The following is a 16452-nucleotide window of genomic DNA, read 5'->3' on the forward strand; positions in this document are numbered from 1 at the left end:
ACTTGTACAATGTTTATATTATTTGTAAGGACTGCAAACATTTTATATCATATAATATAATTACAGATTCCAAATATGAGGCACATGTGTAAGATTCTGTGTTATTATATCCCTCTCAGTGTAACATCAAACAGTTCTAATATTGTTCGCCTAATTAAATAAGCATACATACATGCATGTAACATAGGTTCTTTGAAAGTGAATCATAGTAAAATGCAATGGGCAGCTAGGGGCGGTGCTACAGGACTAATAATTATCTACTTTTATCCAATGTAGAATATCCAATATAATCCTCAGCACTATAAGAAAAGATCTTTTTGATAATAGAAGTATTAAATGAAAATGCTTTCTTTAAAGGAAATAATCATCAGAATTTCGTGTAATATATTGACAACATAACGTCCAGTTGAGTATTCAATGCCCTTTATAGATATCTCGGTATACTGTAATACAGTGTATCTTTTCCGGAAACCGTACGGGTTTGGTTTAGTTATTACAGATTTGTTTGTTTCGCGCCATCTCAAGTAAAACAAGGAGCCACGAGAGAGAAGTCGGCCTACAACAGAAAGAGAAAGGAAAGAAAATGTGGAATCAGGGAGGTATATGTATAATTATCTAATAGAGAGCTACTTTCTACTTTATTTCTTTACATCCATCCTAAATTAAGCCTGTTGAGCTTTCACTCTTCCGTACCAACCACCAGGCTAAGATTCCTCGACGCGGGCACAGGGTTTTGACAGTCTGAACCAGCTTGTGTCTGTAGGCTATAGGGCCTATAGTATATTCACAGGTTTGCTCAGATTTTGTCAAAACTCTGTGGATTTGGGGACTGGTTCGTCTTTGTTGATAGCGACACTACATTGTGTATCTTTAACTGAATAAATGTGTGCCTTCAATTCATTAGCAAGAAAAGTCCCTCGATCGGCTCGACTGGTTTGGTGTATCTTTTATATCAGTTCGTTCGCCGGTGGCTAGATTCGTCAGTTAGTAGAGCACCTGACTAGATATTCTGGGGTCCCGAGTCCGAATCTCGACTGGTTTGTCGCATTTCCCCCCTTCCAGTTAGATCTACATCTGGTGCCGCAGACCTCCTGAAACTGATAGGTGAAAATATCTTCCAGGGGGTAAAGATCTTGAGTTGATCATGTCTTTAACTTTGAAGGCCAAACCAGTGTTTAATTTGTCTACAAGAAGGGACAAGCAAAACCCCCAAAAATGAAAGTAGAAAATAGCTACTTTCAATTTACATTTTTACCCCAATCAGCTCAATTGTTGCTTCAAAATCATGCCATCAATTGGTGTTTGGTTACTCAATTTCAAGAATTGTTTTCATCTTGAAGCACTTTGAAAATTGTTCTATTATTTCTTTTGAAGATTTGTGTTGTTCTCCCTAATGATATGCAAACATTAGGTTTGAACCATTTGGTGGGTTTATTTGTAGGCTTTCAACTTTGTGACAAGACAGACATTTTCATGTATGATATATATTGAGGGGTCCATGTTTGCCCAACTCTCTATTTTGTATTGCCTATAGGAGTTATAAGATTGATCACTGTTCTTTATCTTTGCCTTTCACAGTATTGTGTTAAAATGTTTTGAGATGAACTTTTGTTTAGAGAACCATGTTAGTTTGACTTTAGAAGAGCCCTAACAGAGTTAAATTTTTATATCAGGTTATCAAGACCAAGGACAGGGAGGTTTTTCTTCTCCTGGAGGATTTGGGACACCACAAGGCACACAGGGAGACCGGAAGGTATAATGAAAAAGCAATTCCTCCCCCCCCCCCCCCCCCCCCCCGAAAAATGAAAAAAAAATAAGTAGTAGTATTGCGTGAAATTGATTGCGCACATACTTTAGTTTATTTGATTTGAAATTCAGGATGTTAACGTAGTTCCACACTCCTGTGACGTCATAAGATTTTGCAAAGTCAATGATTTAATGACTAGAACATAAATTTTGTTGGAGTCTTTTTCAATAGTGATTGTAAAAAAATTTATTTGCCATAACATATTTCATAAGTCTTAGTTATATATAAATAATCAATGATATGTTTCAAAATATTGAATCCAAGGACAATAACTCTGTTTTCATTAAATTATTTTTCAAGTCCATTATGCGATAGATTTCCTTTATTTTTCACAAACATTTTACTAAGGTGATAAGGAATCATTATCTGTGTCTTTTCATGAAATTACATAAAATTTTAACCCATGAGTGAATTTGAATAGTTCAGCTGTATGGTGCCAGGCTTCTGTTTTTTATTAGGGTATACATACTCTGGAAGCTATAGATTTGAAATTATTAAGGAAAGTTATGAATTTTTTTCCCATAAATAACTAACAGATGTACATCTACTGAAATAAACAGAAAAAAATATGTGTAAACCATGCTATAAGGAAAATATGTCCGCATTTGTTTTTTAACATTTTGGAGAATAACGCTAATTCAATAATTTTGCACATATGATGAACATATTGAAAATGACACGTGTTTTAGTTATTGACATGTTTCTTGATAAATAAATGCAATTTAAAAAAAATATTTTGTTGCTTTATTTTAAAATAACAACAAAAAACTGTTTCCAATGAATTTCATAAACATCTACATAGGGGTACATGAAAATCCTTAACTGTTTTGCCTTTTTCATTACTCAGAATATTGATTTATTGATTCCAAACAAAAAAATGCTACCTAAACCCCAAAAATCCAGGACTAAGGACCCACCTTAAGAGCAATTCTCTGTAACGACCAAATAAAATCTGAAGGGGTGCGGCACACATAGTGTCAGATTTTGATAAAACTTACAGGTTAAAGAAAGTACCCCACAAAATGACAGAAATCAAACATATTTTGTTGCCGTGATGCATGGTTGCCATGGTAACCATTTAAGTAGATTTTGACCACTTCGGGGACTCATTCTCAGTGCTAAAAAGTTGAAAAACACACTTTAAAGATGCCCCTGAACTATTACAGCAGCAATTTTTATTTAACTTTGATATTAGAATTGGTAAATCAACATATTAAATGTTCAAAATCCATACATATCTATCTTTTAACATCATCCACAAATTCCCTAATGTTGTCATGGAAACACATCCTTTATGTCTCTTTTCAAGTGATGAAAATTGACACAGTGCTTCCCAAGGTCTTCTGGTACTTACTGGACATTTGGTCCAGTAATGGTTGAGTTATTACTGGACCAAATCACATTTTACCAGACCAAAATTTTATCTGCAAATTAATCCCTTATTGTGGCCCCATCCTACCCATAGGGCCATGGTTTTGACAAACTTGAATTTACACTATATCAGGAAGCTTAATATTTCATGTAAATTTCTGGCCAGTGGTTCTTGAAAAGAAGATTTTTAAAGATGTCCCCTAAACATTCCCATGTTAACCTTTGGTCCCCTATTGTCGCCCTACCCTACCCCTGGGGGCCATGATTTTAACAAAATGTCAGAAAGCTTTCATGTAAATTTGAATTTCTGGCCCAGAATGGCATCGGCGACGTACTTTATTAGCCCAAGCATTTTACTTCAGATTCGTCAGTAGAGTACACTTTTCCAACCCGTGTTCAACACCAGTGTTATGAAATATACGTTTTTTAAAAACGCGTAACTCAAATCAAAAGTGTCCATGTTGTTCAAGTACTTCTTGATCAGTTTAAATGCTTTATTTACTTGTTTTTTATTACCTAATTCAAACGCTTCAAAGACCTCTGTAATTTCACTGGACATTACTCAATTGTATTATCACCCTCTCGGGGGAATTGAAGATATTGCAAGTTTGATATATATTGGAGTTAAACGTAAACATGTTTTCTGTTTGCAATGACTAAAAAACGAAATAAATTTTGAGACATGCTGCCAAAAATTGAAAATTTATCTAATCATGTATTTCAATGGGGGAAAAATCATCGGACACTTGGTCCGGCCAACAACTGATATTGATCGGACCATAACAAAAATTACCGGACATTTGCCAATGTCTGACGGACCTTCGGAAATCACTGTTGACAAATTTTTAAAAGGTTTTTTTCTACTGTATGGGATTAGTACCGATACCCATTGACTTGGGAAAAAATAACATTAAAATAGAATGAATTTGGAATTTTATTTCATGTCAACAAATGATATTTGTTTTGAAATCGGTACTGAATTAACATATTTTAAAGAATAAACCAAGACTTAGCAGTTTGTAAATGGGCATTCTTTAGCCTCAAAATTGGGGGAAAATCTATAGTATTTTGCATTGGGAATGGTACCATTCAGGGTTGTCACTAATGCAAGAATCTGCGTCCTAGACGCAGACAATTCATTTGGGAAACAAGTTTGTCTTCTGGTAGCCATTTTATTGGAATCGAAAGTTGCATAGTTTGTAAGCTTTGGTAGGTTTTACAGATCATCGGCAAACAAAACTAGTATGCATCTATTTCATCACAATAATAATTTGATTAAAATGCTGTTGGATATTGAATAGGGTTGTTGTGATGATAGGAGATTCGGGGAAGTAATTCTGTTGGCGTGGACAATTAGTCGTCCGAGGCCAAGTCGCAAATGATTAAAAATGAATTTCAAAATTGATATGTTGTGTACTGCTTTCATTTTAATTGTCTTATAAAAGACTCGTCAAATACTCACGGGACTCATCGAAGTTTCATGGGACTCAAGCTCTTTATAAACCATGAGTCCGGGACTCTTCTTCAATAATTTCTAGTGACAACCCTGATCGTTTATTTGTACTAGTTATATAAGAAAACAAGACACTGGAAGTTGAATAGAATTAAAACAATTCTCACTAATTTATTGGCGTGCTGGTTTTTAGAGTCGCAACCGGGCACAGAACATACTGCCATGCACAACAGCTGAGATTTTGAGTGCAAACCAGAACGATGACAAATTCTACTCGGGAGAGATAGAGTTATCACAGGTATGAACAGAATTTATAGATTTTCATTGGGTTGACATTTTATCAACAGACTTGGTGCCAGATTTTAAAAGTGTTTCAAGGTTAATCTGGTGCACACACAAGATCTGAACAATGAATGCTCTCTCTTTCAGATCACCATTGTAGGGCTAATCATTGCTGTAAAGGAGTCACCAACAAGAATAGATTATGAGGTGGATGACATGACAGGACCGCCTCTTGAAGTTAAACAGTTTGTTGATAATGATGTAAGTATACTGAGGAAATTTTGTTGTTGTTTTATTTCGTCAATATTGTCAGTAGATAATTTTAAAACTTAATATAAATTCATTCATTTCTTTAAAGTAGCAATCCCGTGGGGATCCAGGTTAGAATAGGTCCTCAGTACCCCTTGCTTGTCGTAAGAGGCGACTAAATGGGGAAGTCCTTCGGATGACACCGCAAAAACTGAGGTCCCGTGTCACAGCAAGTGTGGCACGATAAAGACCTCTCCCTGCTAAAAGGCCGTAAGCGCTGATCATAGGCTTAAATTTTGCAGCCCTTCACCGGCAGTGGTGACATCTCCATATGAGTGAAAGATTCTCGAGAGGGACATTAAACAATATTCAATCATTCAATTTAAAGTAGCAAGGAACATCTTTTGGGTGAATTTAAATCTGGGCAAAATCGGGTTCCCTTTGTGTATATACGGAAAACTTCCCTCTAATATGTATTTCATTTGGAGTTGAGGTATATCGAAGATAGAGATAAAAATTGATATTCACTAATTGGAGAGGAAAATTCACAATTACAAGAAAGAAATTCCATTTAACCTTAAAGTTTAATAAAATTGATCAAGTATGAAATTACTATCGTATAATAATGACAAAATGTAAAGATTTTGGTTTATTTAGGAAAGTGTCCCTGAGACGGAGAGGATAGCAGCATTGAGAGAAAACACGTATGTTAGAGTGTATGGAACAGTCAGATCATTTGGAGGAAAGAGAAATGTTACAGCTTTTAAAATGGTACCAGTTATGGACATGAATGAAGTGACCTATCACATGCTAGAGGTCACCCACAGCCATCTGGCATTATCGAAACAGGTAAATGCGAGTTTGTGTGTGTTTGAATCTTCCAGAGAGTGTATAAAAACAAACTCATAACTATAGCAATGAATTTTAGTTTGTTTTTGCAACAATGCAAGATTCATTTGATGTTATTTTTTAGGCATGCGACATTCATTGTATTTTGTTTAAAACTAGTAACAGGAAAATCCATGAATACAAATTCATTTTATAATTTAAAGTTGTATGCAAGAGGATATAATTTATTACATGTAATATACAGTTAGTTTTTGGTATTTGGTAGAGTATGTCTTCAGGAGCCCCCATGAACAAAACGGCAGCAGACGACATCTATAGCAATCAGGATAGTGGCATGGTTAGTGGTTTGAACCAGGTCCAAAACCAGGTATGTTGTAAATCCTGATGAACCAGAACATATAGATACTGCTAGATTATATTTGTTCAAATATTCTGAAAATGGTCAAGAGAGTTAAATGTCATGTACCCCCAAGCAGACATTTGTCAGTCCAAATTAATTTCAATTGTTTATATATATATCACGGCAAAACAGGTTCAGTGTCATAAATAACTCTATCCACAGTGGCTAAGCCTGTTTTGGGCCTGAACTCTGTGATACCATAAATATAGAAAGGGGTCTAACTCCGACACAGATAAAAAAAACTAACCACTTGCTTCGAATGCCTAAAAAATCTCAAACTAGGTAAGCTATGCGTAATTTGTCGTTTTCCTTGCATAGATTAATGTTTTAACTACTTGCATGCCAAATTTCAAGTCACTGGTTCTTAAAATAACAAAGATATACGTCATCGTTCTCTCGATTTCACTTGTTTATTTTTACTAGGACATTTACCGGTCCAGGTCACGGAGTCGTTTCTCGCCTATGACAGCAGCGAAATTCAGACTAGTATGGAAGATTTCGGACCTGTCAATTAAAATTTCACATCAATTATATGCTACTTACTTCCTCAAAATTTAATAATGTTCTTCGTGTAGATGTTACACGACTTATTTTTCCTCAGCAGCATCAACTGTTGACAAGAGCTGCCGTTTTAATGAACGCACTAAATACCCAATAGACTTAAAATCTCAAATACCTTAAAACTGATCAAAACATTATTCTTGTGATATTGCACTTAGAGAAGGAAATTGAACATTATTTCTTGGCTTTTTTTAATTTTTTGTTTTTGTTTATTCTATTTCATTTAGATTATTATTACCCATTTCCCCCTTCTTTAAAGTTTTAGACATTTCCGGTATTTAGTGTATTCATTAAAATGGCAGATCTTGTCCACAGTTGAAACAGTTGATGCTGCTGAGGAAAAATAAGTCATGTAACATCTACACGAAGAACATTATTAAATTATGCGGAAGTAAATAGCGTATAATTGATGTGAAATTTTAATTGACAGGTCCGAAATCTTCCATACTAGTCTGAATTTCGCTGCTGTCATAGGCGAGAAACGACTCCGTGACCTGGACCGGTAAATGTCCTAGTAAAAATAAACAAGTGAAATCGAGAGAACGATGACGTATATCTTTGTTATTTTAAGAACCAGTGACTTGAAATTTGGCATGCAAGTAGTTAAAACATTAATCTATGCAAGGAAAACGACAAATTACGCATAGCTTACCTAGTTTAAGAATTTTTTAGGCATTTGAAGCGAGTGGTTAGTTTTTAGCTCACCTGAACCGAAGGTTCAAGTGAGCTATTCTGATCACAATTTGTCCGGCGTCCGTCTGTCTGTCTGTCCGTAAACTTTTCACATTTTCGACTTCTTCTCCAGAACCACTGGGCCAATTTCAACCTAACTTTACCAAAAGCATCCTTGGGTGAAGGGCTTTCAAGTTTGTTCAAATGAAGGGCCATGTCCCTTTCAAAGGGGAGATAATCACAAAAATGCAAAAATAGGGTGGGGTCATTTAAAAATCTTCTTCTCAAGAACCACTGGGCCAGAAGAGCTGAAATTTACCTGAAAGCTTCCTGACATATTGCAGATTCAAAGTTTGTTCAAATCATGGCCCCCGGTGGTAGGATGGGGCCACAAGGGGGGATCAAAGTTTTACATACAAATATATAGGGAAAAACTTTAAAAATCTTCTTCTCAAGAACCACTAAGCCAGAAAAGCTGAGATTTACATGAAAGCTTCCTGACATAATGCAGATTCAAATTTGTTCAAATCATGGACCCCGGGGGTTGGATGGGACCACAATAGGGGATCAAAGTTTTACATACAAATATATAGGAAAAATCTTTAAAAATCTTCTTCTCAAGAACCACTAAGCCAGAAAAGCTGATTTTTACATGAAAACTTTCTGACATAGTGCAGATTCAAGTTTGTTCAAATCATGGCCCCCGGGGATAAGATGGGGCCCCAAGGGGTGGATCAAAGTTTTACACACAAATATATAGGGAAAAACTTTAAAAATCTTCTTCTCAAGAACCACTAAGCCAGAAAAGCTGAGATTTACATGAAAGCTTCCTGACATAATGCAGATTCAAGTTTGTTCAAATCATGGGCCCCGGGGTGTGGATGGGGCCACAATAGGGGATCAAAGTTTTACATACAAATATATAGGAAATATCTTTAAAAATCTTCTTCTCAAGAACCACTGAGTCAGAAAAGCTGATTTTTACATGAAAACTTCCTGACATAGTGCAGATTCAAGTTTGTTCAAATCATGGCCCCCGGGGATAGGATGGGGCCACAATAGGGGGTCAAAGTTTTACATACAAATATATAGGAAAAATCTTTAAAAATCTTCTTCCTAAGAACCACTGAGCTAGAAAAGCTGAGATTTATATGAAAGCTTTCTGAAATAGTACAGATTCTAAATTGTTAAAATCATGGCCCCTGGGGGTCGGATCGGGCCACAATAGGGGTTCAAAATTTTACATACAAATATATAGGAAAAATCTTTAAAAATCTTCTTCCCAAGAACCACTGAGCCAGAAAAGCTGAGATTTATATGAAAGCTTCCTGATATAGTACAGATTCTAAATTGTTAAAATCATGGCCCCCGGGGATCGGATGGGGCCACAATAGGGGGTCAAAGGTTTTTTTTCCCGTTTTTGTTGTTGTTGTTGATATAGTGCAGATTCAAGTTTGTTAAAATCATGGACCCCGGGGATTGGATGGGGCCTCAAGGGGGGCATCAAAGTTTTACATACAAATTTATAGGAAAAATCTTTTAAAATCTTCTTCTCAAGAACCACTGAGCCAGAAAAGCTGAGATTTATATGAAAGCTTCCTGATATAGTGCAGATTATAAATTGTTAAGATCATGGCCCCCGGGGGTCGGATGGGGCCACAATAGGGGATCAAAGTTTTACATACAAATATATAGGAAAAATCTTTAAAAATCTTCTTCTCAAGAACCATTGGGCCAAAGAAGTTTACATTTACATGAAAGCTTTCTGACATAGTGTAGATTCAAGTTTGCAAAAACCATGGCCTCCAGGGGTAGGTTTGGGGCCATAATAGGGACTACGGTTTTACATGCAAATAGATATGGAAAATCTTCTGATATGGACCAAGGTGACTCAGGTGAGCGATGTGGCCCATGGGCCTCTTGTTTATCTGTGTCAGAGTTAGACCCCATTCTATATTTATGGTATCACAGAGTTCGGGCCCAAAACGGGCTTAGCCCCTATGATTCTATCAACATCTGATTGATTCACAGTGTTTCCAACAAGTCTTAGAGTTTCATTTTCAGCCTTCTCATTTATGTTTGTCTTTCTAAGCAAACAATTCTTCTCTTTCTGTCTCAGTCTTCATCGGTTGTTGTACAACGCTGCATAGCATCGACGTAAACCAGCGCATGAAAAATAAGCACACATGCTGACGCATATTGAATGTGTTGGGAATAAGCCTTTAACAAGTTATGAGAACACGGAAATTCATTGGTACACATTGTACACTGAATACAAAACAATTTTTTTTGCATGTTTAGAATTTTCATAGTATGCCAACGTATTGCTTATAAGTTAAGTTAAATGTACATGAATGTAAGTAATGCACAATTTCTTGATGTTCTGCATATGTTGACAGACAGCAGCAGCCTGTGGGAATTTGTGTAGTGTTTAACATACACCTAACTTGTCTGTAACTTGTCTCAGATGTTTACCTAATATGTTTACCTATTGGTTCCTTTTGTGCATTTAAACTATTTTGACCATACCATCATATTTTATTCTGGTCTTCACATCAAAATGTATTTTGTCATGCTGATCCCCATTATATTTCTTGTCGCATCAGAAAATTTTATGGGTCATCTGGGCTAACATATGAAAGGAATTTACTGGTCCAAATGGAATTTCATTGTTGACATTTTTGAACACCTTTGACTGAATTCTGGTCTGATGTTACTGTAACAGTCATATCTTTAAATTTGAATTGTACATTAAAAGTTTCAAAGGTTTGTTCCGTTTCTTACTTTTGAAATTGACATCTTAACAAAATTAAAGATAGGTGTTATAATCAACAGGGTTGTCACTGCACCATTTTCACTGTTTTGTAGCAAAATTTGTAATTTTTTGTACAAAAATTGGCATTAGCTAAATATATATGCCCTTCTTTGGTGAAGGAGGGGGATTCTATGTTACTCCTATAGGTCGGTCTCGCAACAGGTAGCTGGGAACAGGTCTCGCACTTCTTGTGCAATAGGTACACATCTTGTGCAATAGGTACATTTTACCTCACAAGACTTCATACTTGGATTGCTGATGCACATTGATGTCAAATTACTCGCAATAAAGAGTGAACAATGCTGTTTTAAACACTTGTCTATAAAGGTTTAAACATAGAATAATGATTTTATCAAAAATGAACTTTTGATTTCATAAAACACTTCAGAATCTGTATTAAAATTGAGTTATTCCCCTTTTCAAAATGTGCATAGAATTGATGTACATGTATGTGTAACTTTCATGATTCAGAAACTAATCATTAAAGTTTTTGGCCAGAAATTCAAATTTTATTGTTTTGAACAAAGATACTCTCGGTGAGTATTGATTTCAAATTAAAATTTCACCCTTGAGAGATTTACTCTGACTGTTCAATGATTTATTTAAATGTTACTGCTAGCTCCACCCATTTATCTGGTTAATGCACCACTACAATTATATAATTGTGATTATTGCTGCTGTACACTCAGGAATCACTAGCCTGTACCCTTGCTTCATTGATTCTCGGGTTTTTAAAATGGCGCATTTAATCCTTTAAAAGGGGTCATCCTGGCACATGCTTTACTGATAGGGTGCGTGCAGAGTATACTTAATTGAGCATGTTGACAAATGAAATCCATCCTAGTTCTTCTGTTTTTAATTGTTTTGGATTTTGTTCATTGCAATAGCTGTGCTTCTTTAGTCGGGAACAATATTCCATATTGGAAAGCATGGAGTCCTGATTGTTTGGAGTAACAATCTGAGATGTCTTGAATATTGTCATTCTTAACTTAAACAAACGTTTGTACATTGCAGTATTGTACATATGTGTACATGACTTTAGAGAACAGGGTTCGAAATTAACTTTCTCAAGCACTAGTCCATACGGACTAGTCACTGTTGATGTTCACTAGTCCGCAAAGCATTTCACTAGTCCGTCCAGTACATCGTATTAAATGATCTTCATTTTATTCAGTAGTATTTAATGAAACCAAACACAACACAGTTGCAAACAATTCAGTTTCTGACACCTAGAGAAGAAAAAGACCACCATATTTTTTTTCGCATTCAAGATCTTCAGAAGCATACAATATTAACCGCCGACTTATCCTTTTATTAACGTCCATAAGTGCGTTCGAGATCAACGTTCCCGTTGTTTTTGTGCTCAGTTTTTAGAGTCACAGGAGTTCGAAATTTTATCAATAAAGTCAATAAAATTCACTTGATTGACCAAGTCATGAGCTATAGTGTTACGAACTACTGTGTTAGAGTCGCGAATGACAAGAACATGTGCGCACAAACGTGCATGTTCTCAGACCACACTACTTGCAATTCTTGCACCTCGAATCCGTTCTCATGATGTGTACTCGGCATTCGGAATTGGCAGGAATTTGACAATTTGTGCTCGTTCGAAGAACGTCGGTCTCAAACGCACTCCATGTGTTTGGAAGATCAGGATGTCATAATCATGCAAACACTTGCCCATGCAGATAATCGGCCATTAGTTCAAACATCTAAGAGACTCGGACAAATCTTGCTAAAATCTTTACCAATTCAAGATTGATTTCAGGATTTTCACTAATCCGTACGGACTAGTGCTATAGAGAGTTCACTAGTTCGACACGTTATTTACTAGTCTCGGACTTTAATACGGAGATGAGGTAATTTCGAACCCTGGAGAAATACAAACTGTATTTAATATCCTAGTCAAAATAGAGTATTCATTGAGAATTGTTTCCTTCTGAAATTGAATTGCCTATAATGTTTGTTTCTCGGTACAGGTCCACTCCATCATTCAGAGCAATATGTCAGACGAAGGTGCCAGTATTGAAAATGTTTGTAAGCAGTTGGGAGGTGTTCCTGAAAGATCTGTTAGGTCAGTTTTATTATCTGATTATTAGCTTGAATTTCACCAGAGTGAAACAAGTTTTACAGAGACATGAGACACAGAGCACTTTTCAGTACCTTCATTTTCAGCCTCAAGGAAATCTTTTTCAAATTTTTATTCCAGGGAGGCAGTAGAATTTTTGAGCAGTGAAGGTCACATTTACTCCACAATAGACGAAGACCATTACAAGGCAACTGACAGTTGAAATCTGAAGAGAAATTGTTGTGTTACAGAAACTAGAACTGAACCAGCATTCAGCTTTCCTGTTTACAGAATGTATCGTTAATCTGAAACATGGTTTTAATGCATTAAGTACTAGAGTGGTAAAATGTACATTGTGGGAAGGTAATTATGTTGTATAGTAGAAACTTGGTACAGTCAGTATAACTGTTATTATACACACATGTAAAGAAGCCAGGGCTCTCTAGTATCGACTCTGGGAGTTAATTGTTATCTCTCTGATTGTTCATGTTTTCTTGGACATGAAACAAAAACTTATTTTTTTGGAATCTGTGGTTTACTTTTTGATATGATGGAGGAGCAATAATTAAAGTTCTAGATAACAACACATTCATTGCAACACACTGATACACTGTCTATCATTATGAAAAAACGAACTAGACAAACCAGTTAACCCTATATTAAGGGCAGATGATACAAACAAATTTTTTCTTTCGAAGAGACTATATGATGTCATTCTTTTATAATAGTGGATAATTCCTTGAATTCTTTTCCCCTTTGACTTGGAGAGTGAAATATTTTCCATATTTCAAAAAAAAGTACAAAACAATAGTTATCATGGTAAATTAGTTTATTCTTCATCTGTTTAACTTTTTTATACCTCAAAAAATGGTTGTCAGGAAGAACAGAGTGTACTGATATTAGATTTACAACATAACATGTAAAATATTAATGCATTACAAATTTTACACTTGGAAAATATCAATTGCTGCTTCAATAAAATTACATATATGGACATTGCACCCTCAGTAAAGGTTTACAAATTAAAATAAACTTCATAATATGTTGACTTAATGTTTGAAGTGTAATATAAACTTAAAAATCATATACCATACAGGGTGAATTTTCTGAGTAGAAGCAAAATTGTAAATATCACATTGGCTGATTTTCTCAAGACAAAGAAGAGTTATCTCCCATAATATAAGAGTAAAATTTTACAACTTCTGAAAATAATTTACAATGGCATTTATGATTTTACTGTTTGTTTTTTGGTTTTTTTTTGTCACTCTTGGTTTTCCTTTGCTATTCATCTCTGAAAAAAATAAATAAATGCCTAATTCAGGATCTCTTTGATGTGCCATTTTACATTAATTTCTGCATTATGTCACGTTTCCCAGTAGAAACAGGAGAAAGATAACTGCATGCTTCCTGCTGACATCTTATATATAGCAATGTCTATCCAAGTCCATACCGTTTTTCGTCCTCACAATGTCTTATGCGTTGTTTAATCTAGTGGTCTACCACACGCAGCACAACCTTTTTCCAAATCGACCACTAGAATTCCAAGTTCCACAACTCGTCTCCAACAAATCATCTTCTCATTCTCTTCTTTCGATTCCTCACTCTCTGATGCATCAGATGGATACGTTTCTTCATTTCCTAGGCATTCTTGTGAATTATCACCAGACGAACAATTTTTTCTTGATTCATCCAACTTCTCCTCGATCACCACGTTGTTATTGGCATCAACATTCACTATCTTACGTCCAAGGGATAATGCATAACCTTTCTTAGCATTCTGTAGCCTTTGATGACGATTTTTACTAATAATTTTTCCTGATTTTTTCCTGAATGATTCTGGCATCACAATTGTTTACAGTGTTTACTGACCCTCTTTCCTGCTCTTAAAACACAGAAGAGTTCCAAACAACTATAAATGAGAAAACCAAAACCAACCAAAGTATTTTTTTACCATGGGAACTCTTCAGTGCTAAAGGTAGAAAAATTTGTTTATATCATCTGGCCTTAAGTTCAAACAGTGTATTTACATTATTTTTTGTTTTCAATAACAGTAGTGTCATATCAATATTTTCTATTTTCATTTACACAGATGTTTGTATGAAGCACTTGAGACCCACAAATCTTCATCACAATTTTAATTTGTAATGAAAACTTTTTTTGAAAAAGTAAAGATCAAAGCAAATGTGTGGTGATTGTTATTTTTTAAGTGGTAAAAAAATGAATCAAGTTTGTATTGAAGTTAAATGAATAGTATGGTATGGTGATCTGCCTGTCATCTGTCCCGCTTCATGTACGGCTCATAACTTAAGGTAGCTCCATTCTCATGTGACTTATCATTATTAATGGCCAGTATCTTAAGATTCTGCGTTTATATATTTAACAGAGAGGTCACACAACAAATAGTGAAGTTTATTATATTATTGAATACTTCTGTGATTTCCCATTGGCTGGGATCCAACAACTTAGGAAAAATAGAATATTATGTTCACCTGAACGTGCCTTCAAGATAAAATATTTATTTCAATATCCGTTTCTCAATCTGTACTGTGATGTGCTTGATAAATCTTTGCCAACAGATAAAGAAATTGTCTCATGGGAATGATGATCTAAGCTATGGTGTTTGAAGCAGTTTATTCTGTCTGTCTAATTTGAGATTTCATTAGCCCCAGGGTATTTCAGAGATTCAAAGATCATTTTGATAAGAGCTAAATTATATCTGTCTAGTTAAAGATGAATAATATTGAGTATATAATCTTTGTACAATCCAAAATAAGTAATTCATACCATGTGGAAGAAATTATCTTAATGTTCAAATTCATTATTTTAGACGAACATAAATTATTTATAAACTAAAATCAAACACACAAATATAGGAACAGTTCGCCTGCGCAAGTGCAACAGACTTTATTACTCTATTGAAATGTACATATAAATCTTCAACTTCACTTAAGGTAATTCCACCCTTCTAGAATTATAGGTTCAATCTTATATTATTTGATTGTTGATTCTTCAAATAATATATCTTGGTAACAAATAAAAATTATATAATAAGTATGTTGCAGTATTAATAACTTTTTTTTTATCAATTAGCCCACATTATACCTGTTATCAACCAGCATTATCAAAATTTCGTAAAAATTGGTTCAAATGTGTCAATAGTATTCATACAAAAATTGGTTCAAATGACACAATAGTATTCATAACAATTTCATGGAACTGTTTCTTTAAAAATACACTAAATGTGTGAAAAATAATTATTGAAAAAAACTCCAACTAAATTTATGTTCCTGTTATGCATAAATCTTATTAAATCATGACATTGTGAAATCTTATGACGTCACAGGAGGGTGGAACTACGTTAATTCAACATTCTACAATAGGAAAACGTAATATCAATAACGTTAAATGCTAAGATAAGGGTGGGAGGGTTGCACGATGGTCAGGGAATGATTTCACTACTTTTAACCTGTACTTGGGTTAACTTGTATACGCACGAATAACTGACAACTAATCAAGATTTGGCTGTAAATGCCAACATTTAAAACGAACTTGCGTGTTCCTATAACGTTTCTAAATGTATGCGATAAAATGAAAACTTATTTCCAATCTAGATTGGGAATATTTTCGTAGTTATTTGAACAATTCAAGAGATTAACTTGCAATGTACGATAGACACATTACAAGGAATAATCTTGATTTTACTTCGGACCTAACAGCAAAGATATCGGTGCAGTCTTTACACCAATTAAAGTTGACATGATTTTGTGTCATGCACTTCTAATCCCGTGGGGACCCGGATTAGAATAGGTCCTCGGTACCCCTTGCTTGTAGAAGGCGACTAAATGGGGCGGTCCTTCGGATGAGACCGCAAAAACCGAGGCCCCGTATCACAGCAGGTGTGGCACGATAAAGATCCCTCCCTGCT

At 35.1% G+C, this 16452-nt stretch overlaps 1 protein-coding gene across 1 annotated transcript; it reads left to right on the plus strand.

The window, feature by feature from the left end:
• Positions 1-489: 489 nt before the first annotated feature.
• Positions 490-14709, plus strand: LOC125671246 (replication protein A 32 kDa subunit-A-like). The gene is made up of 8 exons (XM_048906791.2): positions 490-599; positions 1674-1753; positions 4825-4929; positions 5061-5174; positions 5820-6011; positions 6277-6378; positions 12439-12533; positions 12669-14709. The coding sequence occupies exons 1-8, from the start codon at positions 584-586 to the stop codon at positions 12748-12750; spliced, it is 786 nt and encodes a 261-aa protein (XP_048762748.2). The 5' UTR covers positions 490-583; the 3' UTR covers positions 12751-14709.
• The last annotated feature ends 1743 nt before the right edge of the window (positions 14710-16452 follow it).

Source organism: Ostrea edulis, chromosome 4 (assembly GCF_947568905.1).
Source record: "Ostrea edulis chromosome 4, xbOstEdul1.1, whole genome shotgun sequence".
In the NCBI taxonomy this organism is placed as follows: Eukaryota; Metazoa; Mollusca; class Bivalvia; order Ostreida; family Ostreidae; genus Ostrea; species Ostrea edulis.